General features: G+C 44.5%; 1 protein-coding gene across 2 annotated transcripts in view; it reads left to right on the top strand.

Annotated features, from left to right (window-relative positions):
* The window catches only part of IREB2 (iron responsive element binding protein 2), a 36,647-nt gene extending 24,106 nt beyond the window's left edge, over positions 1-12,541 (top strand). For both annotated transcript variants that reach the window (XM_083630201.1, XM_083630202.1), the window contains 12 exons: positions 81-197; positions 735-894; positions 2,490-2,625; positions 3,522-3,606; positions 4,940-5,096; positions 5,513-5,637; positions 6,509-6,613; positions 7,207-7,349; positions 8,191-8,338; positions 8,452-8,574; positions 9,212-9,397; positions 12,115-12,541. In XM_083630201.1, the coding sequence (XP_083486327.1) occupies positions 81-197; positions 735-894; positions 2,490-2,625; positions 3,522-3,606; positions 4,940-5,096; positions 5,513-5,637; positions 6,509-6,613; positions 7,207-7,349; positions 8,191-8,338; positions 8,452-8,574; positions 9,212-9,397; positions 12,115-12,225 (1,596 nt within the window). In that variant the 3' untranslated portion in view covers positions 12,226-12,541. The remainder of the gene's footprint in view (positions 1-80; positions 198-734; positions 895-2,489; positions 2,626-3,521; positions 3,607-4,939; positions 5,097-5,512; positions 5,638-6,508; positions 6,614-7,206; positions 7,350-8,190; positions 8,339-8,451; positions 8,575-9,211; positions 9,398-12,114) is intronic.
* Positions 12,542-16,415: the final 3,874 nt, after the last annotated feature.

Here is a 16,415-nt window from a genome sequence, read left to right on the forward strand (position 1 = left end):
AGCTTATATTGAAAGCCTAGGCAGCAGTGCAGTGATGTATACTGTGCAATAATTTATTAACAAATGTTCTACTCCATCAGGTTATATGCATAAATCTGGGTTCTATAATGCCCTATGTAAGTGGTCCCAAAAGGGCACAGGACAGAGTGGCTGTTACAAATATGAAGAGCGATTTCCAGGCCTGCTTAAATGAAAAGGTATGTGCAGTTGAAATGAAAAACTACTGTTAGGATTCCTATGTTTTTGAATTATATGGTCTCTGTTCTGTGGCAAAGAGGCCTGCTTCTTTCACTGTCACAACATTTTATAAAACAAAAATTAAGCTCTTTCCTGTCAGTCGTGATGTTTGAAAATCAAAGGGCACATCTCGATAGCATGTCTTCCCATGCTCCCAGCTGGGCACTGTAACATGCAAACATGAGTGCAGAACCCTTGTCTCTTTCACTGGTTGACGTGCTGCCATGCAGAAAACCAAACATTTGTCTTGGTCTGCACGAAACTATTAGGAATGGGAGGATACAGATTGAGGTATTCCATGCAGATTTTGCAATCAGAATTAATAAAATAGTTTGTGTTAGTTCCCCCAATTTATTGGAGATGTTGCCACTGGATTTTGGCTTCCTGACTGCCAAGGCTATACACCAACACAGGATTCTAGTGTCCCCTCTCTTGCTTAAAAGCAGCTTTGAATTTGTTGTGTAATTGATTTTGCAATGCCTGTTTTGATTCTCTAGGCTGGCTTTAAAGGCTTTCAGATTCCAGCTGAAAGGCAAAGGGATGTGGTTCCTGTGGAGTATGAAGGAAATGAGTACAAGCTGGCTCACGGATCAGTCGTCATTGCTGCAGTAATCAGCTGTACAAACAACTGCAACCCCTCTGTAATGCTAGGAGCAGGTATACTCTGCCTGGATTCAGTTTTCTTCTCTATCTCTTGCTGTAACAATGGCGTTATAGAGCCAAGTTAACCAAACCGCCATCCTATAAATGTCTATAGAAGGCAGACGGAGGAGTTTGTGCCAGTGTAGCTTAACCGGAAGCTTGAAAAGTGTGGAGGTGCCTTTTAGTTATAATACCATTAAATTTGGATAGCTGAAATTGTACTGGGATTGTGGTTTTTTGTTGAACAGTGTGTCTTTAAAATGCTTCACAGATTGTGCAGTACCTGGTGCAACACGGCAGCTTTTTCACAGTTCCCAGTGTTCTGCACCTGACAGTAGTAGCTGTTCTTTTAAAAAAAATGTATTTTATTATTTATTGTGTTTAAATTTCTGTTCATTACCTGTGAAAAAGTGGTGGTAGTTTTTGAAGTCATGCCTGCAGTACTACAACAGCAGTGTCCTGGACTAGCTTCCAGCACAAGAGCAGCATTGCTAATGGTGACCTTGTGCCAGTGACGCTGTGATTTTGGTCTTGCCTTAATATAAACAAGTGGTCAACCTGCTGGCTCATAGGATTGAACTTTCTGGGGATTTATGCAAAAGCATAAATGTTAGAATTTCGTCTTTCTGAAATTGCTTATCAAAAGAGGATGAAGGTCATAATCCACTACGCCCCATCAAAATGAATGGAGGCTATGCTGCACCAGGGCTTGATATTGCCGCTTATGAAGTTAATATGATATCTAGAGCTGTCGTACATAGAATCATAGAATTGTAGAGTTGGAAGGGACCCCATGGGTCATCTAGTCCAGCCCTCTGCAATGCAGGAATCCCAGCTGAAGAATCCCTGACAGATAGCCATCCAAACTCTGCTTAAAAACCTCCAATGACAGAGAGTCATACATTGGTCCATCTACCCTGAACTGTTAATCCTAACTGGCAACTGTTCATCAGGGACTTGGGCAGAGATTTCTTCTGGGTTGTGGACAAAAAATTCTTCAACACATACCGTATTTTTCACTCTATAACAGTGTTCCCCAACCTTGGGCCTCCAGCTGTTTTTGGACTACAATTCCCATCATCCTTGACCACTGGTCTTGCTAGCGAGGGATGATGGGAGTTGTAGTCCAAAAACAGCTGGAGGCCCAAGGTTGGGGAACACTGCTCTATAAGACTCACCCTTTCCATCCTAAAAAGTAAGGGGAAATGTGTGTGCGTCTTATGGAGCAAATGCAGGCTGCTATCCCTGAAACCAGAACAGCAAAAGGGATTGCTGCGCAGCAATCCCTCTTGCTATTTTGGCTTCATGGATAGCCGTGCAAAGACTCTTCAACGACATTTGATTCAGAATATTTTTTTAATTGTTTTCCTCCTCTAAAAACTGGGTGCTTTTTATACAGCGAAAAATACAGTAGCTGGAGACTTTTTTTAAAGGGATATTGCAGGGTTTGTGCCTGAGACCCTTCTGCATATACATAATCTGTTCTAAACTAAAGAGTAAACTTTTCTCCAACAGTACTACCTGTTGTGGTAATTTATCTATAGGCAACATAACTTTGCCCCTTAGAATTTTTGTACCATTATTTCACTGCTGCTTTCATCCTTCCCTAGGTCTGTTGGCCAAAAAAGCCATTGAAGCTGGTCTGACTGTTAAACCGTACATAAGAACCAGCTTATCGCCTGGCAGCGGAATGGTCACGCACTATCTCACTTCCAGTGGTGTATTGCCATACCTCAATAAACTTGGGTACTAACTTCTTTGCTCTCATATGTAGAAGTTTTAAAGACTCTGTGATCTTCTGTGTAGAGACTTAAAATGCATGCTTAAAGTGACATGGTCAAATCCAAAAGAAGTAACACAGTAACATGCAAACATCATATAGCTTCTGAATTAGTGCGTTGCTTGCAGACTCATTGGCATTTGATTCATTTTTGAAGTTTCTGTGGCTCATGGTTTTTAGCCACATCACATCTGACCAGCTCAGCATTCAGAAGCTAAATAATTGCTATAAGGCATATGTTAAGCATTGCTGTATTTATACTCATAGTATTTTTATTTAAAAAAACCCACAGATCATAATTTACTGGGGGGGGCATGCTTATTTATTAAAAATTTGGTCAAGCACACAGGAACATGGGAAGCTGCATTATAAGCGGTCAACCTATTTGTCTTATCAGAGAAACATTCCTGGTCTAGAGAGAGTCCATCTAGTCCAGCAACTCTTAAGGATCTCAAGACATGGGGCTGGATCCAACTAAGATCTTGTCCGCGTAGACCTACTGAAATTAATAGATGTGACAAACACAGCTTCATTAACTTATGTGAGTCTACTCCAAGTAGAACATAGTGGGATACAATACAGAGGTCTTTTTCCACCTGCTGCCCTTACTTTTTTAAAACTGGAGGTGCCAGGGGTTGAATCAGCAACCTTTTTCATGACCTCCCATTTTCCCACTGGCAGAAAGGATTTCAGTATGTTAGGCAGAGAGTCTTGAGGCCCTGGCCATGCAGCAGCTCTCTTCAATTGATCCCATAACGTGCAGGGGAACTTCAAATATTTCACTGCAGTGCAAAGGTGAATGAAAAAGTAGGTTGCACTAATGAAACACTGACATTTTCTTAAAATCCTGGTTTTGCTCTAGATTTGAGGTCGTTGGCTATGGATGTTCCACATGTGTTGGGAATACCGTTCCTTTGCCAGAAACCATTCAGAATGCAATTGTGCAGGTAATGTTTTAACAACTGTAGCATAATGGACCTTGTTCCTGTTGACCAATTGGGAAAAATAAAAGGTCCAGACTTTGCCCTGCTGACTGTTTAGGCTGGAGGGTGAGATCTTCTGTGAAGTGTGTAGAGCTAGGAAAGTAGGGGCCCTTTTCCCTATAATTGCCCCCGTGCACTTAAGTATTTTCTGTCTGTCTGTCCCATACGGTTATGAAAACACTCTTGGAGTATATATCTTTATGCGCTAGTGTCAGGGAATCAGGAGCAGGAGCACTAGGGAGAGAGGATTGGGAGAGCGAAGGGGAAGAATCCGAAGGCAGCGTAGGGGAGTATGACAGTGGCCCGAGAGATTCCATGAGCTTCTCCAGCGAATCAGAAGATTCCCAGAAGGGGGCGCCGATGGTCAGGGCAAGGGGGGTCCCAGGGGGGACGCACCAGAAACAAGGAGCCAGAGGGGAACCCCAAAGCAGCAGTGGAGGATCGGGACCAGTTTCCCCACCAGAGCGTAGTGGGGGGGAGGAGTCACATGTGTCAGGAGCAGTGTCTCCTCCAGAGAGGGAGTCAGGGCTGACCACGCCTCCAACGGAGGGGAGGTCAGTTGCAGCTAGCCCCCCCGATGGGGGAAGCAGTGACAGCAGCAGTGGAACGGTCAGGAGGAAAGCTGCTGGCTGGGCGCGCGCGCCAAGTTCAAATGTGCAGGCGCGCGGAACAGCAGGAGACCCGGATGGGGAACCAGCTCCTAAAGCCCGCCGGAGGGAGGGAGAAGGCTCAGGGGAATCAGCGGGAGAAGAGGCTAGAAAGGGCGGAACCCCGGCGGGCAGGCGGACCCAGAGGAGGAAGGAGCAGCGGAGAAGGTGGAGCAAGGCTAGAATCTTAAATTGGTGTCAAGGGGGAGGAGACTCAGACGGAGCATCAGTGGTCTGAGACTTTAGACGTGGGGCTGCGCGCTGCGGCTCTGGAAGTGAAACTGAACTTCAATAAAGACTTTTATACTTAACAACGAAGCAGCGTTGGTCCTTTGTGAGCTGGGACCTAGGGTAGCTCTGACAGCTAGGAAATTTAATACCAGTATTGGAGTTCCATTCTAGTCCCAACAACATCTGGAGGGCGGGAAGTTCCCCAGCCCTGGTTTAAAGGCAAATTCTGTAGTTTGAGTGTTGAGGAACAATATGAGGTTAGGAATATGAGAAGCGAATAATCATTCTTGCCACTAAGAGGGTATCCTTCATCAAGGGTTACCCCTCAGCTTTTCCTTTATAGCTACTTGTAAACTCTCACAGAACTTCAAGCAACCATGACAATGAAGTTGAGAAATCTAATATTTTCTGCCTTTCAGGGTGACTTGGTTGCTTGTGGAGTTTTGTCTGGAAATAAAAACTTCGAAGGCCGTCTCTGCAGCTGCATCTGTGCCAATTACCTTGCTTCCCCGCCTCTAGTTGTGGCTTATGCTATAGCAGGAACTGTGAATATTGATTTCCAGACTGAGCCATTAGGTAACTATCCCTCTCCTTCCAGCTCCTATTTCATCCAGGACTTGGCTTGTTCCTGTAATGCTCTCAGGGCATTTAACTTGCTCTAAGAGCAGCGCTTACCTTTCTTGCGCTGTTTGAAGCCTCACTTAGTGTATGACGCATTATGGCCTAGATTCCGCTACGCCATAAAATAACCTACCTATGTTTTCTAACAAAGCAACCAAGTTGATCGTTGTGAACCAGTTCAGCAATTTTCTCTTCTGCAAAAGTGACTTGCTTTCAGGTGAGCTAAGGGGAATATTGTGTGTCATAGAGCGAATCATGTGCAGTATGTGCAGCTAAGAAAGCTCTTGGGTGTTCGTAATATTTTTAAGACGGGTAGAAATGGCGGAGGAGTAATTTCTACTATTATCACCATGATCAAAATTTCTTTGTAGGGGTCAGTCCTGATGGCAAAAGAATCTTCTTGCATGATATTTGGCCCACTCGAGAAGAACTTCAGCAAGTGGAAGAAGAGTTCGTAATATCATCCATGTTTAAAGAGCTGAAGGGGAAAATGGAGGTAGTTTGGCATTGTTATTAATCAGGGATAGGGATCCTCATGGCCAAGCACTGTCTCTGCCTGAGGCTTTGCTCCTTCTCTGGCCTCACCCCCTATGCTCCAAGCCCTCGGGCGCTTTTGCCTGCGTAGCAGGTGTCCTGGAACTGTAATAATGCCTCTCGCTTGCCTGTCTGGAGAGAGGTGTGTGCATGGGAAACCTATTCCTTTTTTTGCGTGGCTGGAATGTCCCCTCCTATAGACAAGGTAACAGTCACATACATGGATCTGCCCACTTTTGCCTCTGGTCCCTCGGGTCACTTGCATTTCCATGAGGGAGTGTGGCCCTTGGGGTGAAAAAGGTGTCCTACCCCTGTTCTGACTCAGCAAGGCTCAAATGAAACGCTTTTTCCTGTGCATCACTCGGTGTGTCATGTTCCTAGCGGGGAATGTAGTATGTAAATTTTAAAATGAAATTATGCATACTGGTTCAAACATCTTTGTTAGCCTTTAGCACTTCTGTATGCCAGATCTATAGCAAATATAAAAAGCAAGAGCATAAACGGCCAGATGTCCTGATTTATTTACTGTTTATAACCTGCCTCTAAGGATCTCAGACAGTCTCCTTCATTCTCACTGTTTTATCCTTGCAACAACCCTTTGAAGTAGGTTAGGCTGAGATACAAATAAATTAGGCAGGGTACAAATAAATTATTATTATTAACAGCAAAAAAATTTTTGGAAGGCTGAGTTAACAAGAGTTATCAGTTACAAAGAAATGAAATGTTGATGTGGCCTTTTGTTGTGGCGTTTCCACTATATTATATTCAGTAACTGGCATTTTGGGTACAAGACAGGAGAAGATGGTCAGAAGTTTATATCTCCTGCTTTGCAGAAAGGAAATAAGCGGTGGAATTCTCTAGAAGCGCCTGAATCAGTCTTATTTACGTGGGATTGGAAGTCTACTTACATCCGATGTCCTTCCTTTTTTGATAAGCTTGTAAGTATGGTAGCACCAAGTCTGTATGTTTGAGGTGTTCTAGGTATTGTAGGAAAGGGAACTTAATAAGTGAGGGGAATGTTTCTGCCTACAATTTAAGATGTCAACACCGTTCTACTGTCCTTCTCAATGGAAAGGATCTCTTATAACACTACAACTAGGTTCAGGACAGTCAAAAGGAAGTCCTTCTTCAAATACCACAACATTAATTTATGGAATTTGCTGCCACAGTATGTGACAGCCACTTCCTTAGAAAGATTAAAGAAGAATGGCCATCTTCTTGGGTGGCTACTAGTCTTAATGGCTAAATGGCACCTCCGTGTTCAGAAACAGTATGCCTTAGTATGCCTTATGAGAAGCTAGAGGGCACCTGCTTGCTTGTTGATTTTTCAGAAACATCAGTTTTGCCTTTGTGGGAAGCTGGTCCTTTGCTAGATGGTCTCCTTTTGCAGGGCTGTGCACATGTTCTTGCTTTCATACTTGGAACACCTTTACCTTTTGACATTAGCTCCATTTTGTGCATTTTGGGTGTGTTTTCGACTAACCAGGAGAGGGGGTGTATTCATCTACTTTTGTGTCCATTCATCCGGCAGACCAAAGACCCTCTTCCACCCCAGTGTATTGAAAATGCGCACGTCTTGTTGTATTTGGGGGATTCGGTCACGACAGATCACATCTCACCTGCAGGAAGCATTGCGAGGGGCAGCGCTGCTGCCAGATACTTAACCAACAAGGGGTAAGAAACTTCAGAGGAGCTGTGAGGGAAAGAAACTGACGGATTCAGCTGGACCTCACAAATTGCTTTCTGTGGCGGTTGCTGCTTGGCCAGATGAACAGTGTGTGCCATAGCTAAAGTAGGTTGCTAAGCAGGATTAACTGAATTTCTTTCAGGCTTATAGTCAGAATTTTCTGCATAATCTGTCCTGTTTTTACTGGACCCTATTCATAGCGAAAAGGAACGTGGGTGGCACTGTGGGTTAAACCACAGAGCCTAGGACTTGCCGATTAGAAGGTCAGCGGTTCGAATTCCCACGACGGGGTGATCTCCCGTTGCTTGGTCTCTGCTCCTGCCAACCTAGCAGTTCAAAAGCACGTCAAAGTGCAAGTAGATAAATAGGTACCACTCCAGCAGGAAGGTAAACGGTGTTTCTGTGCGCTGCTCTGGTTTGCCAGAAGCGGCTTAGTCATGCTGGCCACATGACCCGGAAGCTGTACGCCGGCTCCCTCGGCCAATAAAGCGAGGTGAGCACCACAACCCCAGAGTCAGCCACAACTGGACCTAATTGTCAGGGGTCCCTTTACCTTTATTCATAGCGAACCTTCTGCTTAGTTCAGTGTCATCTGTAAAGCTTTATGTATTAGGCTGCAGGTCCCTGCAGGGTTAACAGGTAGGCAGAATGCCTTAAGTGCCTGCTATCCATTTAAAACTGACACACATGAAATAAAACTTTGACCTGTATTCTTAGGGTTCCACACCTGACTATGGCACAGGAAAACTTCCCTAAGGGATGTTTGTGAGCAAAGTCCTCTTTTCAGGTCGCACGTTTATACTGAGCATGCTCTGTTGTCTCTCGTAGCCTCACGCCCCGTGAATTCAATTCCTATGGTGCTCGGCGGGGAAACGATGCAGTGATGACAAGAGGCACCTTTGCAAACATAAAACTTTTCAATAAATTCATTGGGAAACCTGCTCCTAAAACAGTTCACTTTCCAACTGGACAGACGGTGAGGACATATTTGTTCAAAGCTATGGGGGGGGGGGCAGCTGCATATTAGAAATGTCCCCATGTCCTCCCCCCCCCCCCATCAATTTCTCTCTCTTGCTCTCTCCCCTGCAGCTAGATGTATTTGATGCAGCTGAGTTGTATCGCAAAGAGAATATCCCTCTGATAATCTTAGCAGGCAAGAAGTATGGACTGGGGAGCTCGAGAGACTGGGCTGCAAAAGGACCTTTTTTACTGGTATGTTTCTATTGTGTTAACTTCGAAGTAACAAGAAGCCTCGGTGTTTTATTACTTCAGGCTGCTTGACAGGATTTTGCTTGCCTGTTTTTCATAGAGCTTAAAGCATGCCCTTTTTTGCCTTCTGAAAATGCATGAGCCAGTTTTTTCACTGAGCTTTAAAGAGTGCCCGTTTGTGGTTTTGACCATTAAATTCACAAACCGGGACCAGTTTAGAGATAATGTACATCTGAATCAACGATTTAACATAGTTGCTTCTTGCTTATCGACCAGAAATCCTGGTAAACGAGACCTAACTTGAGGTTTTATTTCAGTAGGAATAACAGATCTAGGACTCCTAACTCCCATAAGTCCCTGGCAAGTATGGCCAATGGTTAGGGCTAGTAACAGTTGTGACCCCTCAGGATGCTGCTGGACTACAGTTTTACTATCCCTGCTGGACAGTAGTAGCTAGTTAACATTGTTACTACCCTCATGACTTTTGGCTAGCATTCCAGGCCACCTTCCAATAAACTAGATTTCTCTGTCTTGAGATTTTCTCCACGTTTTGTGTTAACAGAAGGGTTGAACGCTTGTATGAAGATGACTTTTATTATTGTTCAGATGGTATCTAAGCCAGATACAACTCTTTCTACAGGGTGTGAAAGCAGTTATTGCTGAAAGCTATGAGAAGATCCATAAAAGTCATTTGATTGGAATGGGCATTGCTCCGCTCCAGTTCCTCCCCGAGGAAAACGCAACGTTTTGGGGCCTGACAGGCAAAGAACAGTTTTCAATCTCATTTCCTCATGAGTTATCCCCTGGAATCTCCCTAGATGTAAAGGTAACTCAGACTCACTTCTGAATGCAAGTGTTAGTAATAGAAGAGATTTACTTTTTTCCTTGAAGCACAAATGTGATGGTCTGTCCTCTGTTGCAAGCTGCTAATGATGCAGTTTTATGGTATCCACACCATTTCACATAAGGTGGAAGTGTAAAGAAGGTTAATATGAGCTGTGTTGGGGGGGGGTCTCCTTTTGAGTGAGAAGTCAGCACCAGAGTTGGCCTTTAGATCAGGGATGGGGAACCTGTGGCCCTCCAGATGTTGTTGGACAGGCATAGCCAGCGATGAGGGCTGATGGGAGTTGTGGGCTAGCAACACATGGAAGACCGCAGTTTCCCCACCCTGTAGAGACTTGGAGAACTGCTCTTAAGGCACAAATACCGTATTTTTCGCTCTATAGGACGCACTTCCCCCCCTCCAAAAATTGAGGGGAAATGTGTGTGCGTCCTATGGAGCGAATGCAGGCTCCTTGGCTTCAGCGATAGCAATGCGAAGCCTCCGAAGCGTAGAGGGAGCGCTTCCTCCGCGCTCCGGAGGCTTCGCGTTGCTTTCGCTGAAGCCTGGAGAGCGAGAGGCGTCGGTGCGCACGACCCCTCCCGCTCTCCAGGCTTCAGGGATAGCCGCCTGAAGGCCTTCCGAGCGCAGCATTCTGGAGGCTTCAGGTTCCTTTCGCTGAAGCCAGCTTCAACAAAAGGAACCCGAAGCTCTCCCGGCTTCAACAAAAGGAAGCCTGAGGAGCCTGAGGAGTGCAGCGGGAACTTGCGCTGCGCTCGGAAGTCTTCAGGGATAGCCACGCACAGCCCCTCCGGCAGGGAGAGGCTGCACGCGGCTATGGCTTCTTTAGCCCCGCGCAGCCTCTCCCTGCCGGAGGGGTTGCGCGCGGCTATGGCACAATCCAAGACAGTGAGCGGGATCCATTCATCAGCGGGAACTGATGAATCAAGAGATAGAATGGAAAATAAAACAAATGAGACAAAAGACATTTGAATCGGCAGATAAATGTGGGAAACTCCTGGCATGGCAACTGAAGAAGAGACAAAAACAGAATACGGTTACAAATTTAGAAGTGGAGGGAAAGAACATTTATAAACCAAATGAGATTAGAAACTGTTTTCAGAGTTATTTCAGGAGACTTTATGCACAAGGGCCGGTGAATGAAAAAGAAATAGAAGAATTTCTTAAAAAATATGGATTACAAAAAATTTCTGAACAAAGTAAAGTGATTTTGAACCAGAAGATAACTGATCAAGAAATTGAGGGAGCCATTCAAAATATGCAATTGGGAAAATCTCCAGGACCTGATGGACTGACCTCCAGATACTATAAAGCTCTGAAAGAATGGCTTATACAACCATTGAAGGAGGTCTGTAACGAAATTTTAGAGGGGAAGAAGGCACCTGAATCGTGGAAAGAAGCGTATATTACACTTATACCAAAGTCAGAGACTGAGAAGAACCAGGTTAAGAACTACCGCCCTATATCATTACTTAATGTGGATTACAAAATTTTTGCAGACATTTTGGCAAAAAGATTGAAGAGAGTTTTGGTGGGGGAGATTCATAAAGACCAAGCGGGCTTTCTTCCAGGAAGACATTTGTCAGACAATGTGAGAAACATAATAGATATTATGGAGTTGCTGGAAGTTAATATTAATACTAAGGCAGTATTAATATTTGTGGATGCGGAGAAAGCCTTTGACAATATTTCTTGGCTTGTGCCATAGCCGCGCACAACCCCTCCGGCAGGGAGAGGCTGTGCGCAGCCTGTACGCTGCTCTTTGGGGCTGGGGGGGGAAATGAGATTTTTTTTCTTGATTTCCCCCTCTAAAAACTAGGTGCGCCCTATTGTCCGGTGCGCCCTATGGAGCGGAAAATACGGTATATGCAAAGCAAGCTGTGCTAAGCAGCTCAGTGTCCTGAAAGGTGCTCAGATAAAGGGAAGACTTATGTCAAGGTCATTTGAATGGTGCAAAAACATAATTGGGAGCAATGTTGTCTGAATTAATAAAGAGACATATTTTTAAACACATGCAGGGCTACACAGAGGCGCAAGGCACAGGCAACTATCTTAAGGCAATAATTTTTTTGAGTGCAGCAAAGTGAGGGGCAGGGGCAGAGATCTGACTCACTAGGTATCCGGCGGGTCTGCTATGGGTAGGATTTAGTTGAACACGCCTCGGTTGCACAGGTGCCCCAGAGACTGAGCAGGAGCTGTGCAGTTGCCCTGTGCTCTTGTGCAGCTCCCTTCCAGTGAAGCTGACCTACATAATTATTGTGGGCTGGTATCCAATTTAAGTTAGTCATGATAAGCTTACATCCATTGATTTCAGTGGGTCTGCTCAGAGTATGACTTGCGTATCTGCCACAGTTATTTCCTTACAGAGGGGTTGTTTTTATTTCATAACTTATGGGAAAGGGAGAAACACTTAGAATCAGAGCTGTGCAGAACATAGGCGTCCCAAATTGCTGCTTAGGGGCAGATCTGCATTCTCAGTCCCAGATCCCCAACATTACAGACTTTGCTGGTATTTTTATTAAGTCATTAACTTCCACAAGCAATAAAACTAGTTTAGTTTAAAGCAAGACTTGAGGGTCTCAGGATTTTTGTTTCTGCAATATCCTGTCGTTATTACTGAATATCCTACTATAGAGATGTTAGGAAATGACACAGTCCTAACATATTTTTTGCTTTTGCCTCTCATTCCTGTCTCTTTAAAGACAAACACAGGGAAAGTATTTCATGTGGTTGCCGCATTTGACAGTGACATGGACATAACGTTATACAAACATGGTGGCATTCTGAACTACACGGTCCGAAGGCTGTTGTAGAGGCCTGCTCACACCTTGGGGGACTATGCATCAATGGGCCAACCCCGCAATGGGTTGCACAGGCCTCACTCCATCGATGGAACTGCGTACAGTCCTGCTGCACTCTGAAATTTCGTCCATGGATGTAAAAGATTGTGAATTGTTGTAGTGACTGCAGCAAGATCCGCCTGGATTTTAAAAATAATACTCGAATGGTGCTATTGACATTGCTTAAAAAATTGACGTGTGTGTTGTGAAAGAGAGCTGTAAGTATGGGGATGGGCGGGAGGGGGTTGTCTTAGACCATTTTGTAAATAAAGTGACATGAAACCTGAAACTGAATTGTGTTGAAGATTTTAAGCCAGAAGACTATCTGTCGCTGGGCCCCACCCCAGTTTTGCCACCTTCACCTTCCTTACTGCTGTCTGTTGGTTTGAGGGCAGCACATGGTTTGGCTTGATGAGGATGGGTAGTTTCCTTTTAATTAAGGTTTCCATAAAATCAAAAGCAAAAGTCAGCGTGAAGGCCACAAGTTACAAACACAGGGCGCTGCAATCTTAACACAAAACTAGGTGAATTTTTGACAAGGAGCTAGTACGGATATTTACAGGGTTGGCCTCACCTCCCCCTTTGCTGAAACAGCAGCAATCTCTTTTCCCCATTTGCCTTTTGGAGTTAATGAATGTAGAGAAGCAGGGGCAAAACTAGACTTTATTTCACCTGGTCAAAGATTTAGTTTGGCAGTGCGTCTCCCCCCCCCCCCCCCATTTCTATACACAAACACACAGGCTGAGAGCTTCAATGGGATTCCTCTGGAGACTTCACCTGGGGCAAAAAAACCAGACTAGCCCCTCCCCCCCCCCAGCTATGATCCTGAGAGAAGCAACCTGGGCTACCAGTCGCTGAGGAACTGAGCTGCAACAATGGGTTTTGATTAATAATTTTTAAGAATTTTCATTTATAACAATCCAATAAAAGCCACATTAATACAATACCAAATTATAATACGATTTAAAAAGCCAATTATCCAATACCAAATTAAACAATTTTGAATGACTTCCCGGGTTCTGGATTTCAGGGAATGATGATCTTATTTTGTCCTGCTCCAATACTCTCAGTCCAAATACAACAGTTCCGATCTTGATCCTTTATTTTAACAGCTACTAATTTCATTTGCATTTAACTGTTCCATATCCATTAGTTTTGCAAGGGGAGTTTGATCCTGTAAATTTCTGTGTGAAATGTTTGTTTTTCGTTCATCTTTACTCTTCATGTTCTATTCCATGCTCAGCATTTCCCTTCACTTGCGTTTTCTGCACTCAAGGACTGCAATTTTCACTGCAACACAAGCCATTTTGCTTATCCAAGACAAAGAGAGGTCTGGTGTCTCGCTATAGCCCCGGGCAGATATCCAGAATTATCTTCTTTGATCCCTCTCCCATCCGTTAACAAGCCGGTATCTCTCCAAAGCCATGATAAGTCAGAACCAAAGTCTTCTTTACCATTCTGTAGAAGGTCAATGCCACAAATCATTGTGATGTTTTACACAGTTCAATTCTTGCAATTAATCCATAAAAATTATGAAGTTCTCGTTAATTCCCTCTTGCATTTTTTCCAATCCATTAACAATTAATACTTTGGGGAAGGTTTGCCAAATCATAAAACAGCAAATATAATGTATATAAAGAAAGGGTAAAGGCTCCCCTCCCCCTACATACCAATCAGGTTACAATGAAAATCCTCTCCAGCATTCTCTTGGCATTCAGTGGCTGATTCATTTAGCAAATTATCTTGTCCCCTTAGTCCAGAACACGCCTGTTACTTAGATCCAAAACCAAATCCATCCTAAGAAACAGAAGAACCTCCTCTCATAGTGACCGTGTTGGAGAGTTACTGATACGTTCATCAGCGTCTCCTTCCTCCCACATTCCATCAGAACGAGAGGCAGGCATCAGACGATCTGCGAGTGAAACTCACACACACCCACACCCCGACCAGGGACGGGGGGACTTGCAAGGATAATTACTTTCAAATTATCCTTAATTAGCTGCACGAACGATCTCCGCTAGTGTGGGAGCCGCTTTTCACCATGGCGGAAAGCATCGGAAGCCGCAACAATGGGTTTCAACTTGTTCTGTTTTAACTAGCCTCTCTGGTTTTCTTCTCTTCTGCTTTTAGTATGCAGTGGAAAAACAGCTGCAATTTTTTGGCCTAAAGAATATTTTAAATACCCACTTACATTGCTGAGGCAGCTCTGTGGCCTTGTACTCCCATTTACAGGACGGGATCAGTTCTTAAAGATCCTTGCATTCTGGACCAAACCACCTGTTAAAACAGGGACATTGCTGCTGCTGCTGCTGCTGCTTTTTGGACTCTCAGTGTTGCCACTGGAAGCAGTTTCCTTTATATACCGTATTTTTCGGCCTATAGGACGCATTTTTTCCCCTCCAAAAATGAAGGGGAAATGTGTGTGCGTCCTATGGGGTGAATGCAGGATTCGCGGACCTCTCCACAAGCAGCGGGAGCGCTCCCGCTGCTTGCGGAGAGTTGCCTGCATGCCGAAGCCTGCGCGCACTGAGATCAGCGCGTCCAGGCTTCGCGGACCTCTCCGCAAGCAGCGGGAGCGCTCCCGCTGCTTGCGGAGGGTTGCCTGCATGCCGAAGCCTGCGCGTGCTGAGATCAGCGCGTCCAGGCTTCGCGGACCTCTCCGCAAGCAGCGGGAGCGCTCCCGCTGCTTGCGGAGGGTTGCCTGCATGCCGAAGCCTGCGTGCGCTGAGATCAGTGCGTCCAGGCTTCGCGGACCTCTCCGCAAGCAGCGGGAGCGCTCCCGCTGCTTGCGGAGGGTTGCCTGCATGCCAAAGCCTGCGCACGCTGAGATCAGCGCGTCCAGGCTTCGCGGACCTCTCAGCAAGCAGCGGGAGCCAGCACTCGGCTCCCACGGCTTGCAGAGAGCTGCCTATTTGGGGGCTGGGGTCGGGGGAAATTTTTTTCCTTTTATTTCCCCCCCCAAAAACTAGGTGCGCCTTATGGGACGGTGCGTCCTATAGGGCGAAAAATACGGTAATTGAGCATATTCTGTGTCACAGCAGGGAAAGCAGAGGCCTGGTGGGTTTTAAATGAGTTGTGTCGGATTCTTTTTCACATACTCTGTACCTTAAAGTAGTTTTAGTTAACAACATGGTCTGTGCCAATTATTCTACAGTAAGAAGTAACCTTTAAGATTGACCTAGTCCACCAGATATACACAGTAAAATTGGTTTTGCTCTTTGGAAATTTCCACTGCACGAAAATGTCATTAGTAATTAAAGTCCATTTCAATTTATTGTATAAAGAGCAATTTAAGAACAAACACATTCTCATGCAGAAAAAATACGTTCCAAGTGAATAGTGCACCACAGAAAATCTCCAATGACAACCTAGTATCCTTGCAAATAATTTTGAGGAAAGAAAGGTTAAATGACCAGGAAAGAGTATGTGAGCATGCATATGAATCTAACCCATTTGAACCAGTTATTTTCAGTGAATGAGTGAGATAAACACCTTAGCCCTTGTTTTGTGGAGTTTTATTGAGTTCAGTTGGCATTCTTGAAAAGTCTGGTTTACACGTAACACTAAGCCATGGTTAATTAAACCATGGTTTGCTTGCTTGCCTGATCTCTGCCCAGGGGCTCAACTCTATTTTGCTTACTTACTGTTAACAAGCCATAATCTGAAGCTAGGTTTGTTGTTGGCTTATGACTCTTGCTTTGTTTTAACTGTAGCTTCGTGTTCTACACAAACCCATCACTCTTCGTTATTCATAGTTCCTTTGGCTACCCCATCCCAGAAGCTCACCAAGTTAGAAAGGCATGAACAGCTGAAAAACAAAACAAAACTTTGGAGAAGCAAGCTCTAGTTTGTTTGACAAGCCATGGTTTATTCTTACAGGTTAACCAGGCCGGTATTGTCTAAACTTCCTGTTTAGGGAAGTTTTTAACGACTGATGTTTTAATGTATTTTTAACCTCTTGTTGGAAACCACCTAGAGTGGCTGGGGAAACCCAGCCAGATGGGCAGGGTATAAGTAATATTATTATTATTATTATTATTATTATTATTATTATTATTATTATTACTATTATTATTATTACTATTTATTTTATTATAATCATCATCTCCACTATATATGATGTGTGCTAGGTGCTTTTCTCAAGGCTAATAATACCTTTTTAC

The sequence above is a fragment of the Podarcis filfolensis genome, assembly GCF_964270895.1.
Source record: "Podarcis filfolensis genome assembly, chromosome: 9".
NCBI lineage: Eukaryota > Metazoa > Chordata > Lepidosauria > Squamata > Lacertidae > Podarcis > Podarcis filfolensis.